General features: G+C 32.0%; 1 protein-coding gene across 2 annotated transcripts in view; it reads right to left on the reverse strand.

Moving 5' to 3' along the window:
- LOC111505564 (uncharacterized) overlaps positions 1–20328 on the reverse strand; it is a 48532-nt gene that overhangs the window by 26981 nt on the left and 1223 nt on the right. For both annotated transcript variants that reach the window (XM_074184419.1, XM_074184418.1), the window contains exons 3-12: positions 19035–19213; positions 17803–18082; positions 16195–16758; positions 14377–14699; positions 12386–12649; positions 10268–10381; positions 10030–10213; positions 7944–8037; positions 6476–6678; positions 4332–4561 (exon numbers count right to left, since the gene is read on the reverse strand). In XM_074184419.1, coding sequence (XP_074040520.1) covers positions 4341–4561; positions 6476–6678; positions 7944–8037; positions 10030–10213; positions 10268–10381; positions 12386–12649; positions 14377–14699; positions 16195–16758; positions 17803–18082; positions 19035–19213 — 2426 coding nt within the window. In that variant the 3' untranslated portion in view covers positions 4332–4340. The remainder of the gene's footprint in view (positions 1–4331; positions 4562–6475; positions 6679–7943; positions 8038–10029; positions 10214–10267; positions 10382–12385; positions 12650–14376; positions 14700–16194; positions 16759–17802; positions 18083–19034; positions 19214–20328) is intronic.

Consider the following 20328-nt stretch of genomic DNA (forward strand, 5'->3'; position numbering starts at 1 on the left):
AAAAGAAAGGTTTCCATTAGACTCAAAGAATACTTTTTCGAAATATAATATCTGTAGGAACACAATTCATTATTATTAGCATGCGGTAGTAATAAACTGAGGTATCACAATTTAATCTTTCCACTTTCGGTGGAATACCCCAAATAGTATATAAATACATGAAATGACTCACTTTGAAATTACGATTTTAATACATAGATTTGTAAGAAGTTAGCATATCTCCTCTTATGAAGACTGCATCTAGGAAACAAATTGAAATTGTGAAAAATGAGAAATAAAACTGCCTGTTTTTTACCACTTGCATTTGTAACTAACATTATTACAGTTTCGTCCTATAAGAACAATACAAGCGGATGATACATTTCTACCACCAACAAAAATTATGGAACCACAACTCTCTGAACACAATCCAGTTTCAGAAACATCAAAAGCGACTTTGGAACAACATCAAGTGCTCAACATAATGCACTTCAATATACAAGGCCTTTCAAATAAATGTGACTCCATCAACATACTGTTGACAACACACAAAATTGACATCATTTGTCTTGATGAACACTGGCTGAAGGAAGAAGAACTTGAAGTGACTGTGATAAAAAACTATAAACTGATTTCCAGCTTCTCAAGAAAGGAACATGAAAGAGGAGGGACATGTATTTTTATCAGAGAAGAACTTGAGGCTGAAGCATTGAAATCAAGTTACAGTATTGAAAAATACTTTGAAGTATGTATTGCCAGGATGAGACTTGAAGGAAAAAAGCAAGTATACATAATCTCAGTTTATAGGACTCCTGACAGTAACTTGAACATTTTTCTGGACAAATTAGAATTGCTACTTCATGATATCTATAAGAAGGATGATTACTATATTATTTGTGGAGATGTAAACTTGAATTTTCTTGTTGATAATGCAAAAAATCACTTGTTAATAAATCTATTAGGGGAGTTTAACATAAGACATCATATTCAGGAGCCTACGAGAATCACTAGTAGAAGCAATACATGTATAGACAATATTTTTTCGAACATTGAGATCAAAAATGTTGATGTACATATCTCCTTTCTATCTGACCATACTTATCAAATATGTACTTTCTACGTAATAAATTCTGAGATCCGAAATACTGAATACAAATATAATAGGTCTTACAGTGAATCAAATATTGAAACTTTCTTAACTTATATATCTCGTGAAAGTTGGGCTGAAGTTTATACAGCAAATACCTTTGACGAAAGATTCTCCTCATTTTATGATACATTTTTATATCATTATAATTGCGCATTTCCAATCAGAAAAACAAAAACAAAACCAACCAAAAAACGGTGGTACACCCCAGAAATTAAAGTAATGCATGACCAACTGTGTGAAATGGAAAGGCAAAAAAAGAACTCAAACTGTCCCGAAGATATCGAAAGATATAGAACATGTAAAAAAGCATACACCAGCCATGTGAAACAATTTCAGAAACATAAACACGATGTACGATTACTTAAATCAAACAACAGAATGAGGGAAAGTTGGAAAATTATTAAAGAAAATAAGAATAATAAGGTTAACCCTTCTATAAGTGCAAAAAACGACAATGGTGAACTGATAACAGATCCATTGGAAAAAAGCAACTATATCAATGATTATTTTATAGATTCCTTTCAGAATTGTCCTAAACCAAATCTTGATCAACATTTCGATAAATTTCATAAAAGTTTTTTCCTAACTCCTGTAACACCTGAAGAAGTTCAGGAAATCATCTCAAAAACAACATATAAACCTGCAGCAGGAATGGATGGCATAAATGGTAAGGTCCTGAAGGCTGCTAGTAAACTTATCGCCCAGCCATTAGGTGAACTAATAAATGATTCATTCACGTCTGGAATATTTCCTACCATCAAAGAGTCTAAATGCATTCCAGTTTATAAGAACAAAGGTTCTATAAACGAAATGAAAAATTATAGATTTATCTGCATACAAAATCAAATTGCAAAAGTTTTTGAGACATCATACTCCACACGATTGACAGCTTATTTGGAGAACTTCCAACTAATGCCATCCATTCAGAACGGATTTCGAAAAAATAAATCAACTAATACTACAATTTATGACTGTTTGGAATTCATATATAGAGCATTAAATGAAAGAAAAAATGTCGTTGGCCTATTCTATGATCTAAGCCGGGCATTTGATACTATAGACCATAACTTATTAAGACTCAAACTAGAAGCTATAGGAGTTCGTGGTGTTGCTCTAAACTGGGCAACTTCCTACTTGGACAATCGAAAACAAACTGTTGTACTAGATTCCATAAAATCAAAGACAAGAGAAAGTTATCATAAAGGTGTACCTCAAGGCTCCATTCTGGGACCTCTTTTCTTTATGATATTCACGAGCGACATAAAGAACACCTGTGTTGCTGCAGATCAAATCATTCTCTATGCAGATGATACGAATATTTTAATGTCCAGAACAAATAATGAACAACTAGTAAAGAATGGTAATAAGGCATCAAAGGAAATCAGTGACTATTGTAGTAAAAATGGACTAGCACTAAACACCGCTAAGACCTATCATATTCGATTCTTACCAAAAAATATGAATCCTGATAATGATCTCTACTTAACAGTCAATGGAAAATCGATAGAAAGCAAAGAGAGTATGAAGTTCTTAGGTGTGGTGCTTGATAGGAAACTTTCATGGGAAAACCATATCACCACTTTATGTTCAAAACTCAGCACAATCACATACATTATTAGGAATCTGAGGGATACAGTATCAGCTGATGTACTGAGAATTCTTTATTTCGGACTGGCACAGTCAGCTATGCAATATGGAATAATATTTTGGGGATCCTCAACTCACATACTAGGGGCTTTTCGTTATCAGAAAAAAATCATCAGAGCTATGAATAAAACTCACCCTTCAGAATCTTGTAAGCCACTATTCCGAAATTCTAAAATACTAACGTTACCTTGTCTCTACATCTTGAACTTGATATTGTTTATAAAGGACAATGAAAATATGTTTCTGAAAAATGATCAAATACATGCACATGATACAAGGAATAAGGTAAATATTCATCTGCCCTTTTCCAGGCTTCTCATTGGTCAAAATTCCCCAAAATATGTTGATGTGAAATGTTTCAATAAGATGGAAAATCTAATAGATATGAGCGGTAGCAAGTCAGCAGTTAGGACTAGAATATCAACATATCTCAGCGATAAAGCTTTCTATAGCGTAGAAGAGTTTCTGGGCTCCTGATTATATTTTAAAATTATAATTGTACAAACCTCAACTAAATTCGTTGTGTAATTGTTATAATTGTACATTCTTATTATACTCGTTTTTATGCAGTTGTACCATATTCCCACTTTATAATCCCTTTGTCCATCCCTATTTTTTATTTTATATATATATATATATATATATATATATATATATATATATATATATATATATATATATATATATATATATATATATATATATATATATATATATATATATAACACTAGATATTGTATTGTCTATATTTTATCAATTTTAGTCAATCTGCTTTATATACAAATATTTTTTTTTTGACTAGTCTGATAAGTTACATATTCTGTAGTTTTCACCACACAATGTGAATTCTTTTGTGATGAATAAAATGATTCTGATTTCAAACGAATACACTAAACTTCCATATAGAACGAAACTTCAGTAACGTTAGTTACAATAAAAGTGGTAAAAAAATAGAGAGTTTAATTTCTCATTTTTGATGATGATCTCCTACAACATAGTAACAACGGCTACATACATCAATTTATTGAAATTGAAATTGCTTTTTATTTATCCTTAACTTACACAGCAAGCAGGTAAATAGATAATACCAGTACTTTGTATGAGTATGGTTGAATATTGGAGGAAAAACACATGAATACGTAAAAGATGAACTTGTAGCATTCCTTCAGTATCACTTAACTTTTTGAAGAGAAAATATGAGTTTCCATTTTTCAACCAACCTTTCATGAACCATAGTAATTAAGTTCAAATTGTATTGAAGTGACTTTCTGTTTGAAAAAATTTTGTCTGCTCTGATGTTCATAGTATAATATTCCTCAATGTCGTAGTATAATAAAATTTGTGTAAGGAGAGTAATAATTTTTTATAGCTGTTGAAACACTAGTGAGATTGAATATGAATGTATTTGTTTCAATTCCAATTATTTTCATAATCAAAGTATGTCTAAGATATCTCTACTCATTACTTTAGTTTTACTTAATCAATTTGACAAACTACCAACACAGAATGATCATTTTATGTTATATATCACAAAAAATAAAATAACAATACTCACCATTCAACTCTATTCTCTAGACAAGTGTAGCTGCGCAACCGCCAACTGCGCATGGAGGGCATTAGCGTGCATCGCATTGGCGTGCAGGGCGTTCGCATGTAAGGCATTGAACATGACATTATCAGGAATCACCGGTTTAGGTAGAGGTATTGTGATTGGAGGAGGTTCGTCAGGGTTTTCGGTCTTGTGCACGGGCTGCAACCGTCTTATATTGCTCACGACGTTCAAACCTGCATGAAATTGAAGATCAATTTGTAAATTTCGTGTAAAGATTACCATTCATTAAATTAACAACAGTAGGATCAATGGATCTTTACAACTTGCATTATTAATTTGTGAATTCGGAGTCAACAAAATAAGGAAAACAAATGACTTAGCTACTGATCTGAACAGTTATTTCAAAAATGATTTGATCTTCACAAACTTCATTTCCAAAAATATCACATGTTTCGCTATTATAGTAGCTTTTTCGTAGTGAATAACATACATATGAAAAAGCTACTGTGATTGCAAAACATGTAATATTTTTGGAAATGAAGTTTTTGAAGGTCAAATCGTTACCAATGTAATTTGTGAAATTACTATGGATCTTCATCAAGTAAAGGCCGAGTCAATCAGGAAAAAAAGCGAACAGTTATTGAAGAATTGTTTTTATTTATAAAATTAATTGAAAATTAACCCCATGTTGTCTGTCCCCCGTGTTTACACAAATGTGTAATGATGAAAATGCTCAAGTCTACACAGTGGAGGATATAGGCTTGATGCCGCCCTAGGTCTCGTTTATCGTGCCGCCCTTAATGTCAGAATGAATTTTATTGATTTTGATTCAATTTCATTTATTCAAATTTAAAATAACTTTATTTTGTTAGATAATTTTTAATTAATACTAATAAACATTACAGATACATAAGTAATAAAAATTAGACAAATACATGAATATTTTTTTTATATTGATCAACTTAAAAAATTTATTTTTCCTATCTTTGGTCAAAAGTATCAATTATATCTTTGTAATCGATTTCTTGATTTTGTTGAACTTCAATAGATAGTAATTCAAGAGTATTAGGTCTATCTTGACCCATACTTGCACGTAAATAGGTTTTTACTCTTTTCAAAGTAGAAAAAGATCATTCTCGTGAACAACTTGTAGCCAGAATACTCGAAAAAAATATGTGAAGCAATGTCTTCATTTGGGTAAACATCTCGAAGACTCCGTAAATGTAATACACATTGCATATATTTTGTGCAGAGTATACACTGTACATCTTAAATTACATTCCAAACTATGACTAGAATTGCTGTTTCTAAATGCTACAACTTTTAATGCAATCCCGTAGCTTCAGATCGTGTATAGAGTCAGTTTATTATCTCTGCTTTCAAAAATAAATTCCAGTGCATCAATATTGCAGACCAATCTTTTTCTAACGCGTAACAGGCATCGTGTCACACAGACACGAATTTGAGAAAAAATTGTGAAATTATTCAGATTTAGTAATTTTTAAATGCTTTATAAGCATATGAATAATTTCAGTAATGAAACAAAAAATAAAGTAGATCATTCGATAAAGACTATGGATATTCACATTAAGAAGAGAATGACGTCACAAGATGACAACTTACGCAGTTGCCAACATTTGTACTATTTCGCAGTTTTGAATTTTTTTGTACTGTTGATTTGTTTTATTACTATTTACCTTACGTACTCTTACGTACTCTTAACTCACTTACTTGAAATACAAATTTGTTGAGACTATTTCGACAATGCTTTAGGCAAACTTAATATACGCAGGTCTTATCAAAAGGAATGATTAGTTCTGAAAAAAGAAACACTGACAGTTTTCGAGTTTTTTCGATTTGGCAACGCCTGAAATTTTACAATCAGTTGAGCAACTTACAAAATGAAATTTTACTAGTTTCATTACTATTGAACGCATCTCATTGAAAATTTTAACGTTCTTATGTTGGATATACAAAATTACCAAAAATGACGTCATTCTCTTCTTAATGTGAATATCCTATTTATATTCTAAAGAATTTTTTTTATAAAAATTAATTTGAACTAATTTTCAAAGGAGACTATCTTTACTTTTTTCATCTCTTGAATTTTGGTATTTAAAAAATATATCTCATTTTTGAAAACTTACCATGTACTGTCCTCTTATGCTGCGTTAGCAGATAACCCATAAGGAAACTTTCGGTGCAAAGTTCACACTGGAATCTTTCGCCTGTATGTCGCCTGACGTGTGCCTTCAGATCATTGCCCTGTGCAAAGGCAGCATCACAATAAGTGCACTGATATGGTTTCTCTCCAGTGTGGGTTCTCATATGGACCGTTAAATTGTATGCTCTGTAGTCAAAAGTAGACAATTACGGTTATCACAAATAAAAAAACTGAAATTGTCAATTTAATAGATAATAAAAATTCCTGATAAATGTAATTATTGTAGGAAATTTTTAGAATGTATTCAAATTTTAATATTTTACTCAAAGAACTGAATTTTGTACAAGAGTAGTAGTATTTATGGGAACATGGAAAAGTGCAATGTAAAAAAAAATAATGCACAAGTTTCAGGACAATAATGGTTTATGTCTATGTGAGAAGAAAAGCTGAGATCAGGACCTATCCAAGTAATTTGACATTATTGCAAAACTCTATATTGTAAAAGCACTTGGGAATTTTATTTTTTCATGTCAAAAATTGAATAACTCCGTTTTATCCCCAGATAATTTTTTTGTATAACAAACAGTAACAGTATAACTCCATTACAGTAAGAATTATATTGATATTCTTGTAGAGCTCTTTAGGAGCCACATACTGTTACTGTTGCATCGTCTGTAAACGTAACAACTTTCACAGAGGTTAAATGGTTTGAAAGGTCATTTACAAAGTGTACAAGCAATTAAGGACCCCAAAACGGATCCTTGAGACATTCCTAAAGGAACTGTATCTGTATGTTATTGCTCCAATAGGAGAAACTGAAGCATTCTAAAAAAGTACCTCTAAGTTCAGTGCACATGGATATATCAAATATTCTTGGGGACAATAAAAAACTTTTCTATCATAATCTGGTCTCCCTTTTAACAATGCTAGTTCTAAGCTGTCTACAGAATTAATGGATCAATCAATGTATGTATGAGGAAGAAAAAAAAGCTGGCTAGGAATCACACGTTAAAAGGTAAGACCTCGTTAATCCTTAGCTCGCACAAGTTTCGACTTCTGAGAGTCGTCATTCGTAGGAGAGCGACAGCTGGTTAACGGAAAAACAGACTTTAACAGATCTCAATTCGAAATATAAATTTTAAAAAGTGTATCTTAATTGGAATAGAAACGAAGCTGAACATTGATCAGGCAAAAACAATAATTTCTTATACAATTATTTCAGAAACAATAATAATCAAACCCGAAGATATAATTAAGTTTCTGAGAATAGTAATGCCACCAGACTTCATATTTTTGTGTGTCTGAATGAATCTAAATGCGGTGAGAATGCTACGGTTAGTGACAATGGATAAAAAATTTGTTATTTGGACGACTTTTTCCAATTTTTCCAAGAACAATTCAAGTGCTCAGAAATTATTGAATTCAAGTAGTCACATTTATGAACAACTCACCTTCCAAAACCTCTGCCACAAATTGTACATAAATGAGTTTTCTCCCCAGTATGATATCTCTCATGTACTGTCAAATCTGTTGTCCTTGGAAAACCTTGAGAAAAAAAAATGCAGTCATCATTCAACAAATAATTTGATTAGAATATGGTCTCAAAATTTACTCCATTTGTTAGCCTATAACAATCAGTTTCAAATCAGTGCAGAAAGTGGACAAATATGATGATTCATATGATGTGTGTTAGATAAGCATTTGGCATATTCAGCTAGGATAAAAAGTTACAGTACAGTAGTAACACAACATTTTTATTGAAACTCAGAAACAACCAAGGAGATACCAACATTTGAATCATCAAGTAAGGTACCGCGAAGAAGAATGTATTTATGTAAATAGGTTAATTTACAAACATATTAAAATATATTTTGTGTCAAAGATAAAGAGGGGAAGCATATGAAAATCGGAAACTATGGGAGATAAAAAGTCAGTTAAATTAAAAGAAAGTTAAACATTCTAGTGATTACTTAAATGAAGGTTTGAGATTTAGAAAATACCAAACAGTCAGAAGTTGTTCAAAAAGAACCGAAATTCGCCAAAATCCTTTAATTTCTTTATATTATTTGAGAAAATATCAGATTTTTACAGCAGTTTTACTTCACAAACTTTGGTTTCCATTTTCTCATAACATTCAGGTTCATAAACAGAGAAGAAATTGACCTAAATAGACATTCTCTATGTGACTTTTGAATAATCAGAAATATCACATCATAATTTAATCATTTTATAAGATTATAATACAAGTAATTTATAATGCATTTTGTGTCAGTAAGATTATGTATAAATGTATTTTTATCTATAGTATATTTTAGGTTGAGTGGAAGAAAGCACTTGTCCCACCTCTCATCTGGTGCAAACTGGTGCTAACTCTGTCTTTTGGTAGGTTATTTTTCTGCTCGTTTTCTTCTTTATTTTCATTGTAAAATCGTTTATTATTATCTTTATTTTTTTGTCATTGCGTTTAACCCGTCAAAAAATAAATGAATCAAAATCTACTTTCAGATCCACCTTTTTGAGGTGTACAAGATGGCTTTTACAAATTTTTAATCCAGCGTTTTGTCTCCAAGAAACCATCACCAACTTTAGTTTTTTATATGGACTAGAGAAAAAATCATTGTTGGTCTTTTTGACGGCAACTTCAGAGGTATATCACTATATTTGTTTTCTTTTTCCTAGTTAAACCAACATTGTATCTCTTACGGTTTCAAATTTTTCCTTGGACACATGACACGCAGTGTAGACTACAAATACAATAAGTAAAATCTTACTGATACAGTTTACTGTGAGATTGTCAGAATTCTTGAATCTATTGATTGCCAAGCATTTCAAAGAATTGAGTTCTCTTCCAAAATATGGTTTGCAAATGTGGAATTGGTCTTCACATTCAAGAAACCATTACTATGCTTTTTCACTCTTTTTGAAAGGGTTCTCCTCGTTTGACTATTGTAGGAAGCTATTGTGCAGTGAAAATCTCACAAAATATTACTTAAATACATTATGAAATGTCATGAAGTATCGGCAAATTTCATCACATATCAACAGATAGGTACAATTCACATCACCAGAGTGACAGCAATCCAACGAAATTAGTCAAGAAATGTATAGAACAAGTGGAACTTTGACTTTTATTGCATATTGTGAAATGATAGTTTTGTTTATTTACCAAATTGAAAATAAGACTTCTTTAGTTATAGGAGAATGCTATGTAGATATTTCACAAAACATGAAAGTGACAGTTTCGGAAAATTATCACTTGTGCTTTTCCAATAGAGAATTCATGAATTGTTTCCTAACGAGACGTTTAAGGAAGGCTGGATAGCAAATAATTTACTATTTCTCGGCCACCTCTTTCGCCAGATTTGCCAGTTTTTTATTACAGACGAAAGATGATTTAAAGTTGCTATTGTTTAGTTGAAACACGTGTTGCAGTTTTACAAACTGCTAGGTGAAAATATCACAATTAGGTGTATTTAAATACGTTAAAACGGTTACGTCTATGATTATTACTAGGATATACAATTATCATTCACTTACCTTTTCCACAATACTTGCATTTGAATGGTTTCTCACCCCGATGCCTCCTCATGTGGATAACGAGATAGTCGTTTCGAATGAATCTCTGCCCACATTCTGAGCAGAGGAACTTCTTGGAATGCTCGTTGTGGAATTTCATGTGCTCCGTTAGATGGGATTTGGAGAGGAAGGTTTTATCACACACCTTGAAACGAAATATGAAAATCAAACATGGAAAATTATTTCTATTTTGACTTACTTTGCAGCCATATTCTTTCTGTCCATTATGACCAGCTACATGAACATCTCGATATTTTTCAGTGGTGAAACATTTATGACATAGAGGGCATTCGTATTTCTTTTCTCCCATCACCTGACAAAATTAATTATTATTTATAGAAAGCAAGTATTTTTGGGAAAGACTGATTGAAAATAACTTTTTTGCTTCCTACCCAATGAAATAAAAACTCGGTCATCATTTAGTATTCAAAAATGCAATTGGAGAGCATGTATATAGCATCAAATAACCATTTTGATCATCTGTATTTTACATCAACTTTCAAAATTGAATTTGTATCCTATTTGTATAAATACATAATTTTCTTTTTTATAAAATTAACTCCTGAAAATGAAATTACATTTTTTCATCGCAATTAGGAAACACCCTGTACATTGTTTGACAATAAACGCAAACAATCATAAGTAAACAATTTCAAACCAGAAAAATCAGCCTGAAAATTTGTATTTTGTATAAGAATAAATAAGAGCCGTGCCTCATGGAATGTGGTATCTGAATTAACAAATGAACATATAGCATACAATGACATAAATATTAGGTTGGATGACCAGCTGATAGAAGATCCAGAAACTATTTCTTCCTTATTTAATACTTTTTTTATCAATACTCCTACTAAGTTGGTGAATCAAATACGCTCTACAAACAGTGAATTTGAAAAATTAGTAGATTTCAATCCTCACACGATGTATTTGACTCCATACATAGGTGACGAATTGTTTATACTATAAAATAACAAACTAAAAAATAAAAAATCATCAGGTCCAGATGAAATACATATGTTCATATTAAAAAGAGTTCTTCCTGTAATTATTGTGCCTTTGATGCATTTGATTAATATGTCATTTACAGTAGGTGTTTTTCCAATTCATTTAAAAACTGGAAAAATTATACCAATTTTCAAAAAAAAAGATCCAACATCAATAGAAAATTATAGCCCTATTACGGTCCCCTGTTTGTACTCTATTTAAATAACATTAAATCAGTAGTTACCGAAGGTCATTATACCGCTTATGCAGATGAATTTTCGCTAGTTATATCTGCACCAGATACAAAATAATTACAATACAATTGTGGCAGAATAGTAAGGCAGATATCAAATTATTTCAATAACAACGATTTGTTTTTCAATGCAGACAAAACAGATATTATTCGTATTCACAACTGGCAAAAGAGTTAAAAATATACATTTCATGGTGAACAATGTGACTTTAACAAATACTGATCACAATGTAATATTCTTGGGAATCATTTCAGATGAGTTCCTCAATTGGAAAGGCCACTGTCAACAATTAATATCCAAACTAAATTCATTGAAGTTTCTCTTCATCAATTTACGAACAGTTTTAACAAAGAGTCAGCTGCTAAATATATATTATTATGTTCAAGTAGAATCAAGACTTATGTATGGTATCTGTTTCTGGGGTGGTTCAACCACAGCAGGAAATGTTTTTATAGCACAAAAGCAAATTCTGAGGCGCATAGCAAATTTTTCTAATAGAGAATCATGCAAGGCAGTTTTTAATGAGTACGGTGTTTTAATTTTAACATCAGTTTATATTTTTGGACTATGTATGTATGTGTTCAAAAATAAATCAAGATTTACACCAAATCTTAAACTTCACCAACCTACCATTTTCACTTGCCATTAGCTAGATTTAAAGTAACATCATGTGGACCAGAATACATAGATCCAAAGATATATAATCACCTTACAGATTATTTAAAGGCCTTGAATAGTTTTTCTCTGTTCAAAAAATCATTAAAAAAATATTTATTAGAAAAATGTTTTCATGCTTTGCAGGAATTCTTTGAATAATGCATAGTCATCTTAGTTTTAGAGCATGAGCCTGTCTTCCTATTTTCTTTTTTAATTTGTATTGTATTGACACTTCCTACACAATTTTATTGGCCTACTGGAAATAAAGAATTTTTATTATTAAAGAAATAGATAAATATTCATTTGTTCAGGGCAATAATTCACAAGTTGGGTTTATAGTGATGAATTAATTTCACTTGCTTTACAAACTGTGCTTGTGATTTCAATTTGTGAAAAGTAATGAAAGATTGTAGATAACTTACACATATTTTGTCTCCTATGCCATGCTTAGAAGCTTTATGTTTGGCCAAATGATCAGCTCTGTTGAAAGGCTTCTGGCATATGTCACATTCATAGTCGTTCTGTCTTTCGTGCAATTTTTGGTGCTGGTTCAGATGGTCCCTTCTGTTGAAACTCTTTGTGCATATCGTGCAGCGGAAAGGTTTGATTTTTGAATGTGACGTGACATGCCTCTTCAAGTGGTTTGCTCTCGCAAATTCTTTTTGGCAAACATTGCACTTATGGACCTTCAAGAAGAAACAGTTGATTTGTAATACTGATGAAAAGTGAAACAATCATGGGATAAAATGTTCTTACAGTTACGAAAACAGATATAATTTGTAGTTTTGTATGATAATTTGCATTCAACAACAATAGTGGTAGTATTTATCTGTTTATGGATATGGTACATTGTACAAGTAGCAATTAATAAAAGATGCTGAAATACAATAGAGAAAGAATAGTTTTGGCTTTCTTATACAAAAATTAATCTCATAAAAAATACATCCTTCAGTTAGAACAAAAATTGAATAACATACATACATCTGACTGGCTTAGTTTCATTTTTGACATGGTTTTGTTTGATATATAGGCTAAGATGATTTTGCACCACTTTTTATTTATACATTACATTTATGTATTACATTTATAACGGATCTGATGATAAAATGAAAACATACCAATGAATTAAATAAACAAAATTAACAAAGACTGAAACATTTTGAAGTAAATTTCTGCATATGAAAACTGAATGGCCTTTTTTCAAGTTTGTATCTGAAAATAACTTCTATGCACTATCTTAATATCCCTGTGAACACTTTATTTCGATCTAAATTGCTTGTGTCCCTCCTTCGGAAGTTTCCCGCAAATTTTGTACAAAGATGGGGAAGTAAACATTTGCTGACCATAAACTACACCTTACGATGTGATCACAAAGTTTGTGAAGATCACATCGTAAGGGGTAGTTTATGAAATTACTATGGATCTTCATCAAGTAATGGCCGAATCAATCAGAATTTTGATGACCAGTCAAGGGGAAGTCTGTTTCCTTTCATGATGTAGATTCTGCTCAAGAATTTGGAACAGGAGGAATTTATTCATAATTCATGAGAACTCTTACCACAACGGGGGTCATATTACCCGGCAGGGATATTCTAATGTCCTCTGCTGCAGAGGATGCGAGTTTTTGATATTTTGCAGATGTCTGTATGAATTAATATATTTTCTATCACTCTTTAATATTGTCTTCGCAAAATATGTTGAATGACTGATAATAAAGTGAGTTTTTCTGTGTTTCTGATGTTTATTTGTGATCGTAATTTTTTTGAATCTCTAGCAAACTCTGTACCATTTATTCTAAGTGATTTTATCATTAGAAATGCCTTTTGAGCATTAGAGTTTATTCACCCAGATGAGTATGGAGAATTGTAGCGAATGCGCAAATCTGCGAACATTTTTTTGAACAGATGGTTATTGTGAATTTAATCAAATATTAGCTGAGTAATATCAACTTTTTCATTTTGAGTTTGTGGAGCACGAGGTCCGTCCATACTGACACGATCATTGAGTGTTGCCAAGTCATTTTTATACAGTAGCAGTAGATTCTGTGACAAAAAACAGTGTGTTGATACAAAAAGCTTAGATATACTATATACATGGTAATTTTAACTACACAATAATTATTGTAGAAAGTAAACCAAGTCATCAATAGATTTAAACTCTCAAAAAGTAAGACACGAGCTTGAAAGCCAAAACATGAGATCTATGCCATGTCAAATCATGGGTAACTATTTCTTCATCTAAGATAAGACACCACTCATGCATACAGCTAATTTATTTGAAGCTGAATATGAAAGAAAGAATTTCAAGGCTATATCTCATAATCCATCAAGTTCATATCAAAGGGTATCACGGCTAACATACCCCATTTGTTATCTCCTACTTTCACTTTTCATTTTTCTATATTTCTACTTACCTTTGCACCTTCATGCATTATTCTAGCGTGCTTGTCCAATTTCATCAGTGTATGGAACATCTCTTGGCATATCGGGCACGGATACTCTCCATATTCCTCTTCAGCAGGCTCCCGCTCCTTCTTAACATGCACCTTCGAAGGAGGCCTTCCTCTACCCCTACCCGGAACCCTAGGCGACTTTGGAGTTCTCACTTTACGAGGATTACGAGGAGGTGCGTCGGGGTTCTTGCGGGGCCTTCCTCGGCCCCGTTTTACTTTCGGCGACGCCTTTTGCGGCATGTAATCTGAATCGTCGCTATCTTTATCGGACTCCTCTTCAGCAGCTGAAAGTGATGGAAGCCATACAGTAGAATTTTTTTCCAAATAAGTGTTCATGCTGATACATAGAAATGTGATCAGAATATACAGGTAGCTCGTTTTCTATAAATTAAGCTCCATAATACCAATAACATATATTAGTCTTTAAAAACACAGTTTTTAGGTTTACCAACATAATTTTAATTAACTGATTTACAAAAAACAACAAACTGAATGAAAGTCAATATACAAGTTCATGAGGTCACCACGGAGGCGTCTCTTATATTCTTGAACGACTATAAAACGTTCATTCGTGTCATATAATGGGCGTTTGGTTAACATTTCCATAGTCATGGAAAAAAGTTTTGATTTATTTCTTGTAAAATGTTTGTGTACATCCTCATACTCAATTTGTTCATAAAATTACGACTTTTTGTCATGGAATGAGATGAAGCCACTCATGTCATCAATGACAGTACTTAAAATAACATTCATTTGCTTATTTACGTACTGTCATTGATGAAATGGGTGGATGAACGAATCGAGTGTTTTTCTTATGTTATCCATAGTTGCTACTTAAGAGCCGATAAGGCAAGTGTCCTTCGGCGAAGGACAGTGAGAATGACATAGTTCCATGTACGTGAAATTTTACTCCTTTTATTAATTATATTGTGTAGGAATCCTGTGGATGATATCTGATTCAATTCCATTACGAATGTTTGGAATACACTGTTTTGAGAGGGCTTTTTCTTGCAGTTTGTGTTACAATATGTGTATTTACATATTGCTTAAGTTTTGATAAAACTACGTACATTGATCATTGTCCACCATTTGCATAAAACCTCGTGCTTATGTAAAAATGTTTAACATTCTAATAGATATAGTGCAGAGCCTATTAAAATTTGTTTTTCTTTGAATAAACCTCTGCAGAATTGTCTGAAAGACATTTTATAGATAGTTCTCAAAACTCTTTTTTGTGCAATGAATATTTTTTGCAGATTCTGTTCTGTTCCCCAGAACATAATTCCATATCTCAACACTGACTCAAAATTTGCATGGTACTTACTTTTTACAGTTTTTTCATTCATGTATTTTGATGTCGTTCTGATTGCATAAATGACCTTGTTCAATTTTTGATAAATGTAATCAATCTGCCTATTCCATTTCAAGAAATAATTTTTATATACTCTTAATAATTATGAGCACTTCTTTGCATGAGGAAATTTTTAAAAATTGATTGCTTCTTTCCATTCTTAAGGAGATTGCCACATTTTTTGTATCAAGATGGAGGAGAAGTAGAAAGCCATAACCTTTCTTTCCCAAAAAATGAATTTTTATAAGCAATGACTAAGTTATAGGGTCATTATTTTGAGTTCCACAAATATTGAATGGCATTTTTCACGGAAGTTGGCGGAGATTATTCTTCTGACAGTACATTTTTTTTATTACAAATGGTCTATCGAGACTGTGTGAAAAATAAAAAATTCAAGAGGCGTGGCAAGACAAGACAAGTTACCCTACCTTCGGCAGCCTCAGCTTCAGCGATAGCTTCTCTCAGTAACTCGTCATCTTCTTCAGGTTCTGCCATCTGAGCCACGTCATCCTCGACTTTGACGTCCTTCCTGTCCTTAATATCGTCGTCTGTAATAATTTCGTTCAAGTCGCTTATATCCTTGTTGTCAACAATGCTCTCATTATCTTCATTGGCGTCATCTTCAATGTCAGGTTCCAAGTCGTTCTCCATATCGTTGTCAACATCTTCCCCACCAACAGACCCATCGCTAGCATTGCTCTCTTCGTCTGGTACTACACCAGACGGCACCGGAATTTCAGGGACTTTTATTTTTTCCTCGTCCTCGGTAACTTCTACCTGTGGTTCGAAACAATCATCGACATCATCGTCATGATCGGAGAATATCGCATTGATGTCTTGATCAATTTGGTAGTAGTGATCCTCAATGTTGTCTAGATTCTCGATGGTGGGCAGCTTGGGGCTCTGATTGTCATGCATCTTTTTGTGGACTTCGAGACTATCTTCACGATTGAAGGCCTTATTACAAATATCACAGGGGTAAACTGTGTCGCCTGAAAGTACACAAAATTTTTAGGGAATCGATCAACATTCTTTAACGCAAGGAAATGAACAATGATAATGAAAAATGCTTTTATTGAAAAGTTACCCAGTACAAGAGATATCAACCTAACCTAACGAATGGCAGAATTCAACATCTGGCAATTAAGGCAGAAATTGCTGTTTCAACCAGAAAAAAAAATTCTTACTTCGATATGTCAAAAAACATGTTTGCAAATGAAAAATATCTAGATACTAGTTTCATGCTGAAAATTCATATACATATCTTCGATATTTTTTTACATATAAATCTTCTATAATGTACATCACCAAATTGTTTTCTGTTCATGATACTGAGAAGTCCCTGTATATAACTAACGAAACACTTTTATCAATCGACTATTTATATACAATGAAGAAATACAACAGAATTGTAAGTGTAAGAAATTAAATATCCACTAGATTGAAAAATTTGACATTAACATTTTGCAAATCTTTATTCGGCAAATGAACACGATAGGAAGTAGGTATTACCCCATTTCTAGTTATAAATGCAGGTATAGAAAATATTTCATGAGGAGGGCCAACATTTCTAGAGGGACATGCCATTCAATACAAACTGTCGTTCTAAGAGAAAAAAACTCACTTCCATCAAAAAAACATTTTGAAATTTCAAAACTACAAGAGAATATCTAGATGTTTTTGTAAGGTTAGCCAGATATTTATTCACTAGAAATTGAGTGAGAAAAATATTAAGTTGAGTTGATACTATTTTCAAATATTCATTCAGACTTTTATTCAATATGCCGAAGTTCCTTAATTATAACTTTGAAGAAATACAGTTATATTTTGAACCCTGTTTCCAAACATATCAAAGCTGCTGAAATAAATATAGACAATGAATATTGAATTATACTAAATTACTGAGAATAATCTGAAATACATGAACAATGTTCAATTTACTATTGTTTAATAACGATAACAATTTATTCATCACTTAGGATGAAGATGAAGAAAAACTTACATTACCTTCAAGTATCTCAGATAAGTTCACTAACCTTTACATCTTGGGACGTGATTATGCAGATGCTCCACCCTATTGAACCCCCTGTTGCAAGTTTTACAAGAGAATGGCTTCTCCCTCAAGTGTGTCACGAGATGTCTCTTCAGATGCTCCATCCTAGTCAGCGTCTTGCTGCAAATGCGACAGACATGGACCTTCCTCCTATTGTGCGATTGTTCGTGGCGTTGAAGATGATTCAGCCTGGTGTATTCTTTGTCACACTGTTTGCACTTATACATGCTGCCCGTGTGAACACGTTTGTGACATCGTAGGCCCTTTTCCAGAATTAAAGTTTAGGTTATGATCATGAAGTTTTCTTATTTTGTCTTGAGCACAATTTATTTTGAATACATTGGTTAAGTGGATTCACTGTAGATCATATAATATATACAAAAAATAATCTGCTTACAGCATGAAATTATTGCAAATAAAAAAAAATTACTATGAACAAAGATAATGCTCACGTAGAAACAGAAAGTTAATTGGATATGAGGTTCCCATATTATTACAGTTATCTTTATTCAATCTATTTTTTTAAATTTACTAAAACACTGTAAATTCATTATAACTGTGCTTGCACATGAACAATCAAATTAGTCTTACCAATTATTGAGCTAAAAGAAAAAACGATATGAAAAGTAAAATTTTGATCCCCGAAACAGTCCTAATCACTTTCAAAATATTTTCTACAATCTTACCAATTCCATATGATAATTCACCAAAATTTTGGTGATAGATATTGCTCTTATCTGTAAAACAGATATTACTGTATTACGAATAACACTATGGATTTTCATCAAGAATCAGCCATATCCTTTACATACAGTGTAGTTTAAAAGCAGAACTTCTCCAGTAAAAAAGAAAATAAAATTTCGGGCTGAAATAAACTAACATTTCTTGAGGGTATCAATACTTTTGATAAAAGATATTTTTGTAATCAGTTTTTTCAGGAGGCTTAATTTTGTTAACGTAAAAACTGTTACTGAACATACAAAAATCATAGAAATCATTGAAAATCCTCATAGAGAAATAATCTACAAAAGTGTTTACATCGTCAACTAAGTTTATTGGGGATCAATGAGATCAACAGACACCCATGTTTCCAATAAATTACAAAGTGTTAACTATAAAATAACAAAGAAAAAAAAATAAGAAAAATAATGTTGGCAAACATGGAACTTTAAACACAGAAAACACGAACAGTAATAATAATCAAGTTGAACTTACTTCCAAAGTAGTGAACATCTTAGCACATTCCCGACAGGTGAGTAACATTTGGTTGTTTTCCATGAATTGTATATAGTCCGTTTCAATTTTGGGAGAAATCGAAGAAGGTTGTCCATCTTGCAAGGGTTCTTTTGATGTCGATTGCTCATTCAGAAGATTGTTAAGAGTATTCAAGGATTCTGTTGCAAAAATAAAAATTGTCATAAATGAATGATACTGATTTTAACTTTCCTGTAGTCAAACCCAGTTAGCACTGTATTCATGATTTAATGGAAACTCAGAGGGGTTTTGGACTATTATGATTAGTACCTTCCTAACTATTCTTTATGAAGTTTTAGTAGTAGAGTGTTCCTATTCTAGTGACTACAATTAAAAGCGTTCTGAGAGACTGGGGGAACTAATGGAGATTATATTTTTTGGCATAAACTCTCATTTGCAATTAGTTTAAGATATAGGTTCATTCTGAATCCTTCACTGTGTTCAGAAAAAAATCTGAAAAATTCTCTTCTAAATATGGCTTTTTATTGTATTCTGAAATTTTTTGAGACACTGTTCATCAACTGATTCAATCAATCAGTCAATCATTTACTTACAAAGTTATAGGACAAGACAATTTGAAAAAAATCCTACAGATAAAACGCAAACATATATCAAAACTAAACATGGAGACTATATAAACATAAAACTAAAATTAAACTGATTATGACAATCTGTAAGTCAAATGGTATGAAATTAAAACTATATCAATTTTAGGAATTCTTGAATTGAGTAAGTCTGTTAAGACTTACTTCTCAAGATTGTATGGGAGAAAGTTATACGGCTATAAACCAAAAGTATTTGGTGCTCTTTTGGATAATTCCTGGTTTTTGAAGGGCACATAAAAGTATTTTTTCTTGTATTCAGAGTAAAGGTGTCACTTTTTCTTGAAAATGTATTTCAATTGCCATGTATGTAAGTCATTAGGTCAAGAACTAATATGCCAGTAACTCTGAGTGATCAAATGGACGGCCCACGAGACATCTTAGAATGCGCTTCTGAGACACATCATATCAGTGTTCCTATTATTATTGTGTCATGTTGTTTTCTATTGATTTTATAATCTACTACATTCATCTTTTTTATTGTTACATATATTACTGACCCCATATCATGTGAATCACTGAATATAAAGGGCTTATGAGAAAAAAAGGTATTGCCTTTCTACTTCTCCATCTTTACACAAGAAAGTGCGAATCTTTCAAAGTGAAGATGAAGAAGTAGTAAAGCAAAACCTTTATTTCATAAAAATCAATTA

The sequence above is a fragment of the Leptinotarsa decemlineata genome, unplaced genomic scaffold (genome assembly GCF_025532065.1).
Source record: "Leptinotarsa decemlineata unplaced genomic scaffold, Ldec_3_MD MMD2_tig00026354_RagTag_RagTag, whole genome shotgun sequence".
NCBI classification, from domain to species: domain Eukaryota; kingdom Metazoa; phylum Arthropoda; class Insecta; order Coleoptera; family Chrysomelidae; genus Leptinotarsa; species Leptinotarsa decemlineata.